At 35.7% G+C, this 15,071-nt stretch overlaps 1 protein-coding gene across 3 annotated transcripts in view; it reads left to right on the top strand.

The window, feature by feature from the left end:
- Nucleotides 1–15,071, top strand: part of LOC138306012 (tropomodulin-1-like) — a 31,299-nt gene that overhangs the window by 982 nt on the left and 15,246 nt on the right. For 2 of the 3 annotated variants that reach the window (XM_069246336.1, XM_069246334.1), the window contains exons 2-3: nt 14,184–14,318; nt 14,542–14,698. In XM_069246336.1, the coding sequence (XP_069102437.1) occupies nt 14,187–14,318; nt 14,542–14,698 (289 nt within the window). In that variant the 5' untranslated portion in view covers nt 14,184–14,186. Of the gene's footprint in view, nt 1–8,259; nt 8,393–14,183; nt 14,319–14,541; nt 14,699–15,071 lie in introns of those variants that run through there. The other variant, XM_069246335.1, reaches the window with a different exon arrangement.

The raw sequence follows: 15,071 nt of genomic DNA, 5'->3' as shown, positions 1-15,071 counted from the left end.
ATTAAATTTGGCGGGTTTATACAATTCCAGCTTGTTGTTTAAGTGGTTAATGTAGCATGGTTAATGTAGTTTCTCTTCTGTACAGAATTGGACCCAACTAAATAACCCACGGTGGTGGTGTTGGAAGGGTCGTATGTCTTCGAGGGCGAAGACTTCGAGAAAGGAGGGAGGAGTGTAGCGGGATTGGACTGGGTCGATCATCGGTGACCAGGTAGCTCAGTCAGAGCACTCGGCTAGTATTCTGAGGTCCCGGGTTCGAATCCTGGTCTGGTCGCTACATTTTCTCCTCTCCTGTTACAGTTAATGGACCCAACTAAAAACCACGGTGGTGGTGTTTGGAAGGGTCTCGTATGTCTTCGAGGGCGAAGACTTCGAGAAAGGAGGGAGGAGTGTAGCGGGATTGGACTGGGTCGATCATCGGTGACCAGTATATCGGCTAGTACTGAGAGTCCCGGGTTCGAATCTCGTCTGGCCGCTACATTTTCACAGTTAACATAAAAGCAAAATCCAATTCCTATTTTTTATTTAAATATTTTTTGCAATAAAATTGTCATTTGAAAGTGATGTAATTATATGATTCAATAAAAGTCAATTCAACAGCGAATGATGACTCTTTACCTTAGGTAGAATTAAATTATTCATCCGTGACGACAAAAAAGTTCAATATTTTAGTGTAAAATTAACATGACAAACAAGGTAACTTTCAGAGATAATTTTATTTAAACGTTAATATAAAGCGTAATATAACATAAAGTATTTGTACTCGGCCAAATGTGTGAACTCTGTGACCGTTATTGTGCAGCGAGGCGAAGCTGACGCACAAGTACACACTGCACGGAGTTTGTCAAACTTGTCAAAACACCGGTGTTCAAGTAGCTCAATGTGTTTGAGATTGTCGTCAGACTTGACGATATTACATCTAGGGGAGCCATGTAATTATATAATCTACGGTAGATTCATCAATAGATGGAACAACTTCACTTGTGTTAGCAATTGTGAACATTCGAATAGTATCTTAAGTAACAATTGCCAACAAAAAACGAAATTGAGGATTTTTTTAGTGACGAACAGAATCTCCGCTCCTACAAAACTTCTATTCAATCAAAGTATTAATTGCACTCATGCCGATACTGTTTCCTGATTGGTCAGCCAATCAAAAAGTTTTGCAAGCTGATAGCCGATCCGAGCTGTGTGGGAGATCAAAGGGATCCAAACTGTTTACCGTTACAAGTTTTGCTAAATAATAAGCGGTATCACTGTACTTGGGAAGCGTTTCAATCGGTGTCATATTCAATTCAGAAAAAGTACAAAAAGTATATTAATTAATTAATATAACAAGAGATTTAGCTACAGGTTCATTTATATCTGTGATATATGCTTATAAAAAGCTGCAACTTGTGGTGTTTATCATTTTTTTTCTGTGACTTGTAAGAGCGATAATTCAATCAAGCTTCTACCCTTCATATCCTTAATTAATTATCTAATTTTCATGTTGTTATACCAGTATTCCATGTGTGCATGCAGCAGTCCAAAATATTAAAATTATCAATAAAGTTTCGTGGTTTCACTATATAGCTAGTGTTCTATGACCTGGCTATATATATATAGTTTTACACTGTTCATTACTGTGAATGAAAATTATCATGACATGCACTGTTGATAATTTATGACAGGTTATCGAGAAATGGATGTTTTTGTCCTTGTTTGTCCTTCAGCACTCGGTCTTTACACCAGGGGGTATGTATATAGGGAGTATGTGATCAGTCATGCGTGACTAAATCTCTTTTCTATCCTTCAAAGTCACCTTGACATAAAATCAAAGTTATAATTTTTTCATTTATCTATATACATGTCGATGAACAAATTCAGGCTATAAATGTTCAGTTAGAGTATGTCTTGACAAATAATAACAAAAAGATTGCTTAAATTTTGAATGCCTTCATGTCCTTAAATTCAAAAATGTATCGATCATTCCAATAGGATTTATATCTAGGCCACACCAAATTAATTTGTAGTTCTTCGGGAAATTGAAAAATAAAAAAGGAGCGAGCGAGCGAATTTCTTTTGTTTTTAAAAAAAAATGGAATCAAGGATTTTTAGGTGCGAAGGGTTTCAAAGTTGAGCGAGCGATTTTTTTTCAAACCATGGAAGTAAATATTCATGATTAAAACACTGATAAACCTGTGTACTGTGGTTTTCAATCATCCTGGATACTTCTGTATATATATGTTATCATGCATAAACAAAAACAAAGCTGTAATTTAAACAACAATGTAATTTTTGATAAAAAAAACAAAAAAAAAAACAATGATCTATCTGATCAGTTAAAACAAAAAAAGCATATCTTACATGTACATTAAAGGTACACCAAAGTTGACTAAATTTTATAAATTTCTTTTCCATCAGATACATGTAACATGACCTACCATAATTTATCAAAGTATAATATAACTATATAAAGGCGTTTTTCTGCATCAGGAAAAAATACCAATGATTTTCCAAACAATCCAGTTATTTAATGCATGCATTTATCCATGGATATCGAAGACATAGCGTCAATGTACATGTATGTATTATTAACAAAAATATCAGAATGAACACAAACTTTCAATTGAAAATCTAATTAATACAATTTACCAGGAAAATCATTTATTTTTGTGCAACACATACAAATTATGTTTCATGAGAAACAAATGATAGAAAGATTGCGATTGACTGATTCAGTTGTCAGGTTTTGACTATAGCTTCACTATCGACTTGCTTTAAGCAAAGATATGGATGAATGAAAAGAAATACCGATTCATGGTTCTGTATTAAAAACAATGTTCAAAAGAAATAACACTGCAGCTCATTTGTTACAGAAATTCATACTATTTTGTGAAATTTCAATCGAGTCATGTCTTGGTTTGTGGATATATATATCTTGATCGCTCGAATGTCATCTAATCTCATGTCCGTTGCAGCATTATATAGATTTTACTCAAATTAATGTCAACAAGGCGATTAAAAAGATCAACAAAAGTTTCATCATTTTCGGCTTCGATAGCCGTGTTTGACATCAAATATGTTGGGCCTCGCCGAACGGTAACAATCAAGACACCCATAATCGAAACCAAAGTGCTGAGAGTGAAGATTACACTAGAGTGAACAGATGAATGTCAACAACACAAAAAGGTCCACAAACGTTTCATTTTCGGCCGCGATCGCGATCAAATGGCAGCAAGGATGCTAGGTCACTCCGGACGTTCATCATTCACCACTCATCGTCCAAAAATTAAACGTTAAAAGTTCAAAAGCATGTTGGTAAATACGATTTTTCCGTCAGCGCTTTTCTCCTTACCCGCCATTTTTTGTAGTTAATTCATCTGTCAGACAAAACTGTCTCCATTTCCGCAATGTAATTCAAGCGTCTGCAAGTGCCAGTAGAGCACTACCGGTAAGTAACTCGGATGACAGAAAAATAAATCTTTTTTTTTTTTTACGTGCCGTCGCATATTTTTTTATATATTTTTCTCAAACCCGAAAATTTATGTGAGCTGCTCCCGACGAACTACAAATTAATTTGGTGTGGCCCTACAAAACTTCATATTATATTGGCCCATAATTTGGCATAAATAATGAAATACTTTGAACACTCCTTCATTTAATGCAGTAAGCTCATTATCAGCCTGCAATGATTTTCATTTTATAACCTCATATGACATGTAGTTAAAATTATTCTGATGTTCAAGACAAGTTGATAGAATAGACGAATGACAGAGTAATTCAGAATGTCAAATCCTTAGGTATGTAATCATCTTGGCATATATTATACTTAAATATTGATTCAAAAACACGAAATCCTTTAACGATGCTCCACCGCTGACAAAACAGTATTTTATCTCTATCAGGAGCAGACAAATTACTATTTTTCTTTAGTAACAAAAGTTATTTACCACAATTAAAAAGCTTCTTATATATTTACTTCAAGATGAAAATATTAAAAACCATAATTTCGCCCCGAAAAAATTCCTTTGCACTATATAAATGTTCTATATGGAATGAAGTACTGATCGTGCATGCACCAAAAGCACAAAACAAATGATTTTATATGTCTTTTTGTGTTAATTACACATATATACATGATTAAAAACCAATTATTGTTCAAATGATGAGTACGTCGGTTTATACTGTCAGCAGTGGCCATGAAGCATCTTTAAGATTGAAAATGACACCTTTTCATTTAATCTGTCATGATAAAATTAAAATAAATAGTGATATCCTGGACTCACGATTTTCCTGTGGGACTCACCAAAGTTTGGAGAACCTCTATATTTCTTTGTACTAACTGGGACTCCTTATAATTTGAACCTGCTTTAAAAATAAATGTGTCTTTTTTAGAAAAACTTGTTCTAGATCTGTGTGTGTAGAAAAATAAAACTCAACAACAAATTTCCACTAGGGTATTGGCCATGTCTTGATGGCTCTTCAGGAATATAAACATATATATATATATATATATATGATAAATTTAAAGAAAAATCCTTACGGACGAAATCTATAAGAAATAAAAACAATAACGACTGACTAGTGAGCGCTTTCGCTTTCGCCCCATTCAAGCCTGAAGAGCTCCCTTGAATGGGGCGAAAGCGCTCACTAGTCGGTCGTTATTGTTTTTATTTCTTATATATATATCTAATCTTGAAAGAATTTCCCTTCGGCCATTGAAGTATAGCGCTAATTAATTAGACCTTGTAAGATAGTGTGGCACCCCTGGAGTCATTGCAGACCTGTTGTACAGCTGATTAATCGGGCACATTTGAAGATTCTGTTCATCTTCACTTGATTTACTCGGCCAGGTGTTCAGTGGATATATACAGTAAAACATGTTTATAACAAACATACTCACAGCTAGTTCACGTTTGATAACATGAAAATTTTTATTCCAAAAAATAAAAAAATTTAAGAAAAAATTTCATTCCCATCAAGGTTAACGTTCCTATTATAAGATATCTGCATTTTGTGATATCGAACTATGCTTATAACAAAGCAATTTTGTTCGTCCTCAGAGCTAGGGGTTCAAATTATTTTAACTGTATTTTAGTAATTTTACTGTACAATTTTTATATCAAACACATGGGCATATTCATTTTAATTCATTACAAACATTTAGGGAAATGATAAAGAGTTTTGTGTTGAATAAAAATTGGGAATCAATTAAATCTCATTAATTTGAAAATGATATGGAATAGGACTAAAAGTTTCACATTACTTTGATTTTTTTAATGACATAAAAAAAAACAATTACTTTAAACATTCGATAATATTTGATACACTTTACATGTAGTTTTTTTTCTATATCAAAAGTCAGAGTTTATATGCAAATTAGACTTTTACAAGGATTAAGACTTTTTTGAACTGTATAGTATGTAGCTATGCCCTATATAAATATAGTTAACAGTGATTGATGGATTGACTGAGTTTTAAAAGAAAAATAAATATCATACAAATAAATGAATGATTGACACTTATGACACAGGAGTGAGAAATTAGGTCAAAGAGTATGTTAATTATTATGTGTATATCGTAATATATATAGCGAAGAAACAAAATATGTATTTAGTAAAATAATATTCTTTAAAAATCTAATGGAGAATTAGATGTTTCCTGTCACTAGATGTGATCATGAATGTAAAACAAAAGTGAGACTGTAGGGTTGTATATTATAATTGGCTGAGAATGGCTCGCATACTTTAATTTATATACCTTTAAACAATAGGTTATAATGGATAATTTTCTTTGTGAGCTTACGATATTGTTGTTTTGTTATAGTGGCCCTAAATATAATGAATATGTATTGTTGGGTGTCTGATCTCAGACACAATCACTGGTGGTCACAGGCCTTGAAAAGACTTCATGGAGGGCCAGTGTTCAGAATAATAGAGTTTCCCAGAGGTCATAATAATAGTATAATTACTGGGTCATGTAATTAGATACATGTATGATCATATGATTGATATGGCATTTACCGTACCCATTCTCCTTTTAGCACACTCACCCCTTTGAGCCAGGGAAGGGAGGCATATATACTCTTCCCCACTAAGTCACCCCCTCCCTTATATTAGCTAGCTAATATAACCCCTACCCCCACTCTCTCCCCTATAATTTATATACCCTCTAATTAACCCCTCCCCTAGATAATACGTATACCCCCACACCCTACCCTAGCTAGCTAATATACCCCCTCTCCTACATACCCCATACCCTAGCTAATATACCCCCTCTCCTACATACCCCATACCCTAGCTAATATACCCCCTCTCCCTACCCCTCTCCTAAATAATATACCCCCTACCCCCACCCCTCTCCTAGGTAATACACTCCTTATAGTTCCCCACCCCCTCTCCTAAGTAATACACCCCCTCCCCACCATGTCCGCTTGCTAATATACCCCCTCCCTCACCCAATATACCCCCTACCCACTACGTATACCCCACCCACCCCCTCCCTTCTTTCCCACCTTGTAGCTCACTCAGCATATCCATTCATTTGTCTGTGTTGTTCATCAAATACACATGTTGGACAATAATACTACACCCACATGAACAATTATTTCACTTGTGCATTGGTGTATTTCAGATCGTTATTTAAACCTATAAAACTATTAATTAATTTAACTGCACCGTTTAGAAATGAAACTGATCAATGTATACTGTTTATGATAAATATCATCAGATCATCCGCCAACTCTATCTACATGTAGTCAAGCTAGGTGTATTACTATGAAACTATTCAATGAATTACAGCTGTGAGCTATCGCCATAGAAACCTATAGACTAGGTGAGGATAGTGCCAGACAAGTTATTTATAGTAACTGGGGGAGTACCTGTACTTGGGGATACCTTCAGCATCATGTGTTATGTATATATGTACAACATGATTACATCTGCTGAACTAGTATACCTGCTGGCCACGGCCACCAACCCTTCTAGATGGCCATCCACTAGTTAGATTTTACTATAAGATTATCTCCCCTTACTAATATGTCCATATCTCTTATTATAAACACGTATACAGGCTACCTGCACTACATTTGTATTGACTATAAGATTATCTCCCCTTGCAGAGCAGTTTATTTCTTAATAATTAATTTCAGGGGCTTGTAGGAACCTTTTCAATTTGGAAAACACTACTTTGCATCTTTCTTGAAACATGTATATTTTAGAGACTTTCTCTTTATTTGGGATTTTTTTTACATAAAAATGGGAAAAAAAGCAAAATTTCTCTAGGGAAAGGGGCCTTTATTTGGCCCCAAATTTACATAAAAAAAATCGTTGCAAAGAGGTCTATTTTAATAGCCTAGACCATACAGGCTACTTGCACTTATTAGATTTTGATATAAAGATTATTTCCCAGTGGGAGGTCCATCATAGCTTTGATTTTACTATAAGATTATATCCCCTTACAGAGAGGTCCATCTTAGCTTAGATTTTACTATAAGATTATCTCCCCTTACAGGGAGGTCCATCTTCGCTTAGATTTTACTATAAAATTATCTCCCCTTGCAGGGAGGTCCAACTTAGCTTAGATTTTACTATAAGATTATCTCCCACAGGAAGGTCCATCTTAGCTTAGATTTTACTATAAGATTATCTCCCCTTACAGAGAGGTCCATCTTACCATAGATTTTACTATAAGATTATCTCCCCTTACAGGGAGGTCCATCTTAGCTTAGAATTTACTATAAAATTATCTCCCCTTACAGGGAGGTCCATCTTAGCTTAGATTTTACTATAAAATTATCTCCCCTTACAGGGAGGTCCATCTTAACTTAGTTTACTATAAGATTATCTCCCCTTACAGGGAGGTCTATCCTATAAATATATAGCATCCTAGATCTAGACCATACAGCTGACTACCCATGTGTTTTAATTTGTAATGCAGAATTACAATTAGATTTAGAAATGAATGAGTAAATAGTTTTTGATATAGTTTCTGAAACCACTTGTACTCCACAAATTAAGGCTCTTATCCGCACCTAAACACATTCATATACTTCATGAGAGTTCCTTGATCATCATGTATAAGGAAATTCACATATAATATAAATCCAAGCTTAAAGGCAGTATTCCTTGAAGTGCAGTTTGAAGAGCTAGCTAAATAGCCCCTCATACCATATGTACAGACGTCCCAATCTCCAACAGTGATTCCTATAGCCTAGGTCTGTACATGAGCTCCTCATAATGAATGTTTCAGACACCCACATCCCAGGCAGTGATCAGAACCTATACATAGACACACATATATCCCAGTCAGTGGGTGAATACATATACTGCACCTAAGTTGGAATACTATACCTACAGGGATATATACTGTGTCTGTACTGGCTGGGATATAACATACATACTAAAAGGTTGGTAAATCTCCTATGGTAGAGATTTGACTTGTCCTAATTCTCTTATGAAAGAGATGGGTATAATGTAATTCTCTTATGAATTCTCTCATGATAGTATAGAGACACTATAGATCTTTACTTTTGAATTTTACTTGTACACTAGGCGTATATAAATAGCCTGCAAGATGTTTAGGGTCTGACTGGCAGAACTTTAGTTCCAGTTCTCGGTAACACATCTTTGGCTGCGTAGATTCTTCATCACTATATATCACATAAGAATTAGTTAACTCATTCACCCCTAAAGATACATTTGGACTCTTCCATTTCAAATGCTGGTGTAGTTCATTATGAATTTTCAGGGATGATGGAGTAAAAGTTTGCCCAGCTTCTGATACATATATATAGCTAGGTAAAACAAATAGAAAAAGAAATCTTGTATGATAATATCACTAAAATCATTAATCTAAGTAAGTTAATAAAAAAAAAATACTGATCCATGTAAACATGTTCTGAATGTTGATCTCTTTTGATAAAATGTACCTATATCGATCGAAGGTCAGTGGACCTCTGATAATCCAGATGCTAATATATAAAAGTCAGGAAAACTTGGAAAACTCGCAGTCCGGACGGAAATGTAGGGGAATGAATTACCATATAATATATTACAAATTGACTAAGAACACAGAAATTGGTAGTCAGGAAAATTTGTTAATCCAAACAGTTTTAAGTTGCCATATAATTATGTTGTGATTCATTAATAATGATAATACCTACACCATAATTAACCCAATAAGCGCCCAGGGCACTTAAAAATTGAAACAAATACCATAAGCGAGCACTTACATAATTGATAGAACCAGATTTGGACTAGTCTTTCATAAAACTATTGCCAAAAATAATTCATAATCATCAATTTAAAAAAGAAATAAAAAAGGAAGCTACATGGTTTTCACATCTTCAGTGTGCATTGAATTCGAGGACTCTAAAATTGAGGCATAGCCGGCTTTTATATAGAGAGAGAGGGGGTGGGGGCGCGTGGGGCAAATAATTATAATGATTGATTAACGTTGATAACACTTTGTTTCAATCAAAGACTCTTCTTTTTACAAGTAGTCTACCATAATACAATATTTTCAGCACTTTACTCCGGTTAGTTAGGTTTAGATGGATTCAGAAATTAGAATCTAGTTTTCGATTTTGATAGTTTCTGATTCAGGTGAATGTAATGCTACGTAACCTCATAGGTATACATGTAGGAAATAATGTATGTTTGCAATGACCAGTTCAAATTTAAACCTGATTGGGACCACGCGTACGTGTACGTGCGAAAAAAAAAAACATTTTTTATTATACCGATAAAAAAATGTGACTTAAGATATATATTACTGGCTATGAATTTTATGTTTTACTTGCATTTAATTGCATTAATATATAAAAATTCATTAATACCATTAATTGACATCTGTTAATTAATTAATCATTAACTGATTAATCATTTACATATGCTGATAATCTGTGAACCATACGTATGACGGTTTGTGGGATTCAATATCACATTGTTTACAATTAGTACAGTTTACTGTTGGCTTGCTGTATGCTGTGAGGGCTTGTTATAACGGCCGACATTCCTGAGGTTGTTTTGACTTGTAACAGCTTCTGTACCAATACAGTAGTTAAAATTCTCTGTAGAATGTATTGTGAGCTTATAATATGCTTGATAAGTGGCTTATCAAATTAATTTCACATGATCATGATCGATGGCTGGATTATAATCAGTACATGATGATAATGATAATGATGATAAAGCAATGATGATTATAATGATAGTGTGATGATGATAATGATGATTCCATGATTTAAGCTATGATGGGGGAGCTGAGTTACCGTTTTCGACCCAATAAGCGCCCAGGGCGCTTAAAAAATGATTAAAATGAAAAGGTGCAAATAATTCAAAATTATTGCAAATCTATACCGTTTTATGTAGTTTTGGTCTTTATTTATGCCTGGGAAATTAAAATTGAGACCTCAAAAAGGAGAGGGGCGCTTTTAGGGACATAGGCGCTTATTGGGTCAAATACGGTAATCCAATAACACTCTATGCGTTTCAACAGGGCACATTTATATATAGTTTTCAACATGACTCCTTTCTTTTTCACCAATGTAATATGTCTATTGAAGCTCCAAAGTCTACACTAGTACTAGACTGATCAATATGTTTGTATTCTCTGTAGCGTATTAATTTTAATCTTCCGCCTCTACACAACTTGTTTACATATCAGCTGTATGAAGTTGAAATTATAGCTTATTCACCCTTGAAAACACATTTAGACTCTTCTAAATCAAAGACTAGACCAGTCCATTATGAAATTTTAGGGATGAATGAATTAATATAAGTTTATTTATGTGTTCACTCATGTGTGGCCATAAGGTTTATGTGTATTTATGATTTACCATGCATGTTTTCCAGAGTATATTGGACGTTAACTTAGATATGTTTATTTTGCTGTCATAGATTCATGCTATGTCATAGGGGGAATTTATATTAGTCAAATTATTTTTAGATTGCTCAATAAATTGCAAGATCTTATGTACTTAAATAACTAAATTAGAAATACATGTTCTACATACCATGTGTATATTTATATCTAGATAACAAAATATAGTGTGAGGCTTTACTTTGCTTTTGGTCTCAATTGTCTAGTGAATTCCTGAATAATTATGTCTCCATTGTCTAAGAATTTGTGGAATAATTATTTCTAATGATCAATTGTCTAAGAATTTGTGGAATAAATATTTCTCATGATCAATTGTCTAAGAATTTGTGGAATAATTATCTTGAGACATGAGTCCAGGAAGCTATAAATTAAGAAATAGATATATATATATATATACTGTAGGTAATATAATAGGGCCTCTAGGAGTGAGTAGTGTCTTAGGATTGTTGTCTAAGAAAGATACAGTAAGTACATGTATAAGTTGATTAGGTCAAGGAGATGGGGGGCTGATTATAGGGTACATGTGGTATTATTGTGGTAACCTGGTATACATACTGTACACGTGTGTACCAGGTCAAGGAGATGGGGTGCTAATTAGGGTACATGTGGTATTATTGTGGTAACCTGGTATACGTACTGTACACGTGTGTACCAGGTCAAGGAGATGGGGTGCTAATTAGGGTACATGTGGCCATGGTATTATTGTGATAACTTGGTACTGTACACATGTGTACCAGGTCAGTGAGATGGGGTGCTAATTAGGGTACATGTGGTATTATTGTGATAACTTGGTACTGTACACATGTGTACCAGGTCAGTGAGACGGGATGCTAATTAGCGTACATGTGGTATAACTGTAATACATGTATAACCTGGTACTGTACACATGTGTACCAGGTCAGTGATCATGAGATGGGGTGCTAATTAGGGTACATGTGGTATTATTGTGGTATAACCTGGTACTGTACACATGTGTACCAGGTCAAGGAGATGGGGTTCTTATCAGGGTACATGTGGTATTATTGTGATAACCTGGTACTGTACACATGTGTACCAGGTCAAGGAGATGGTGGGCTGATTAGGGTACATGTAGTATTATTGTGATAACCTGGTACTGTACACATGTGTACCAGGTCAAGGAGATGGGATGCTAATTAGGGTACATGTGGTATTATTGTGATAACCTGGTACTGTACACATGTGTACCAGGTCAAGGAGATGGTGGGCTGATTAGGGTACATGTGGTATTATTGTGGTATAACCTGGTACTGTACACATGTGTGTACCAGGTCATTGAGATGGGATGCTAATTAGGGTACATGTGGTAATATTGTGATAACTTGGTTCTGAGACTGTACACATGTGTAACATGTATACAAGTGGGGGCTGATTAGGGTACATGTGGTATTATTGTGGTATATAACCTGGTACTGTACACATGTGTACCAGGTCAGTGAGACGGGATGCTAATTAGCGTACATTGTGGTATTATTGTGGTATAACCTGGTACTGTACACATGTGTACCAGGTCAGTGAGACGGGATGCTAATTAGCGTACATGTGGTATAACTGTAATACATGTATAACCTGGTACTGTACACATGTGTACCAGGTCAAGGAGATGGGGTTCTTATTAGGGTACATGTGGTATTATTGTGGTATAACCTGGTACTGTACACATGTGTCCCAGGTCAAGGAGATGGGGTTCTTATCAGGGTACATGTGGTATTATTGTGATAACCTGGTACTGTACACATGTGTACCAGGTCAAGGAGATGGTGGGCTGATTAGGGTACATGTGGTATTATTGTGATAACCTGGTACTGTACACATGTGTACCAGGTCAAGGAGATGGTGGGCTGATTAGGGTACATGTGGTATTATTGTGATAACCTGGTACTGTACACATGTACCAGGTCATGTGTGGGCTGATTAGGGTACATGTGGGGATTATTGTGGTATTAACCAGGTCAGGCATGAGATGGGATGCTATTAGGGTACATGTGGATTATTGTGATAACCTGTACGGTGTACCAGGTCAGTGAATGGATGGGTGATTAGGGTATGTGGTATATTGTGGTAACATGTACACATGTGTACCAGGTCAGGTATGGGGTAATTAGGGTTACATGTGGATTATTGTGATAACCTGGTACTGTACACATGTATGTTACATGTGTTGTATACCAGGTCATTTGAGATGGGATGCTAATTAGGGTACATGTGGTATTATTGTGGTATAACTTATACTACATACTGGTGCTGTACACATGTGTACCAGGGTCATGTGAGATGGTGGTACTGCTCATGTGTACCTGGTAGGGTACATGTGGTATTATTGTGATAAAATGGTACTGTACACATGTGTACCAGGTCAGTGAGATGGTGGGCATGATTAGGGTACATGTGGTATATTGTGGTACTGGTCTGTACCATGTGTACCAGGTAAGGAGATGGGGTGCTAATTAGGGTACATGTGGTATTATTGTGATAACACTGGTACTGTACAACATGTATGTCCCAGGTCAAGGAGATGGGATGCTAATTAGCGTACATGTGGGATTATTGTGGTATAACCTGGTACTGTACACATGTGTGTACCAGGTCATTGAGATGGTGGTGATAATTTGGGTGCATGTGGTATATTGTGATAACTTGGTTCTGAGACTGTATACATGTGTACATGTATACAAGTGTAGCAACATATGCTGATCAATGGTTTTTACACCATTTTTTGTTCCTAGAGGATATATAGAATATTCTTGTCTTTCCTATCCACATATAAAAGGGTAGTTTTTTTATTGTTAGTCTCCACTGGGGGAGGGGAGGGGGGACTCATCAACAGCGCTGAGGGGTGGGGCAAAAGGTGGTCAATTTGGCTATTTTCATATGGTATGACTTCTTTGAAACTATACCACATGGGATGGATTTGGATAGGGATTTCAAAATTACACAAATAGGTTGGCTGACCCCAGAGGGCCTGATGGATGGGGACCAAAAGTAGTTAATATGCTCAATTATAATCAACTTTTTCTATAAAACTAATTAAGTATCAGGGCCATTACTAAATTAACCAGATGACTGATACAGGCCCTCTGAGCCTCTTGCTGAGTCAGCTGATTCCCTTTGATAACTTCTTCTCAATAACCGAACGGCTCAGAACCATATATTAATCAAATATTAGAGTGAAGGCATATGCTTCAATCCAACGATATTAACTTACATCATACAGGAAAAACAATGTTTATAATGAACACACTACAGAGGTTTGTTATAGCCGTGCTTTACTGTAATGTGTACACTTTATGTTTTAGACCATGGCAATGGACGGCGTCCATCTTAAGGCCACAAAAGAAGTGGAGGATTTTGATCTGGATGACATCGACAAAATCCTTTCACAGCTGTCGGCAGAGGAGATCGAAGAGCTCAATGGAGACTTTGACCCAGATGTAAGTCAACTGAGAGAAATTGGGTTATTTTGTTTATTTGAATTTTTGTTTCGGAATTTTTTTTAAAAGTAGTGGACCTTGTGCATGGTTTTGAGGGATGGCAAAAGTAACCTGATATTTGGTCGCAGTGTTGGTCAATGTGGTCTTAAATGATGGTTAGCGAGTTAGACGACCTGTAGCCAGTGTTATAAGCTCACACTTCTTGTTACATTTCTGATTCCAGAACTCCTTTCTGCCGCCCAGTCAGCGTATGAAAGCCCAGACCACGAAGGACCCCACTGGCCCATACAAACGGGAGAAACTTCTAGCCTTCCTGGAGAAGAAAGCCAAGAATGAGAAAGACTGGGAACAGATGAAGCCATATGTCAAAGAAACTAAGGGTCAGTACCTATTCACCCTGAAGACACATTTGGACTCTTCTAATTCTAAGACTGGATGATTCCATCTTGCAATATCAGGGGTGATTAAGTTAGAACATTATTCTTAATTATATGGAAGATAAGACAACAGTCAGAGGTCGTGAACTTGTGACATTTACATAATCAGATACAAAGGTCCAGAATATTGATTTGTGTCATAATCAGATACAAACTAAAAAGGTGTCAAAATATGAAAAATATTTGTGTCATATTCAGATTCTCTAAATGTTTATTTGTGGAATAAATCATGGATTTTGGTAATGTTAGGAAAAAACAGCTATTTCGTTATCTTATAAAGTCAGACATGGTGTTAATTCCATAAAAGAGATGTTAG

This window comes from Argopecten irradians, chromosome 13, assembly GCF_041381155.1.
Source record: "Argopecten irradians isolate NY chromosome 13, Ai_NY, whole genome shotgun sequence".
In the NCBI taxonomy this organism is placed as follows: domain Eukaryota; kingdom Metazoa; phylum Mollusca; class Bivalvia; order Pectinida; family Pectinidae; genus Argopecten; species Argopecten irradians.
This window is presented reverse-complemented; position numbering and strand designations above follow the sequence as displayed.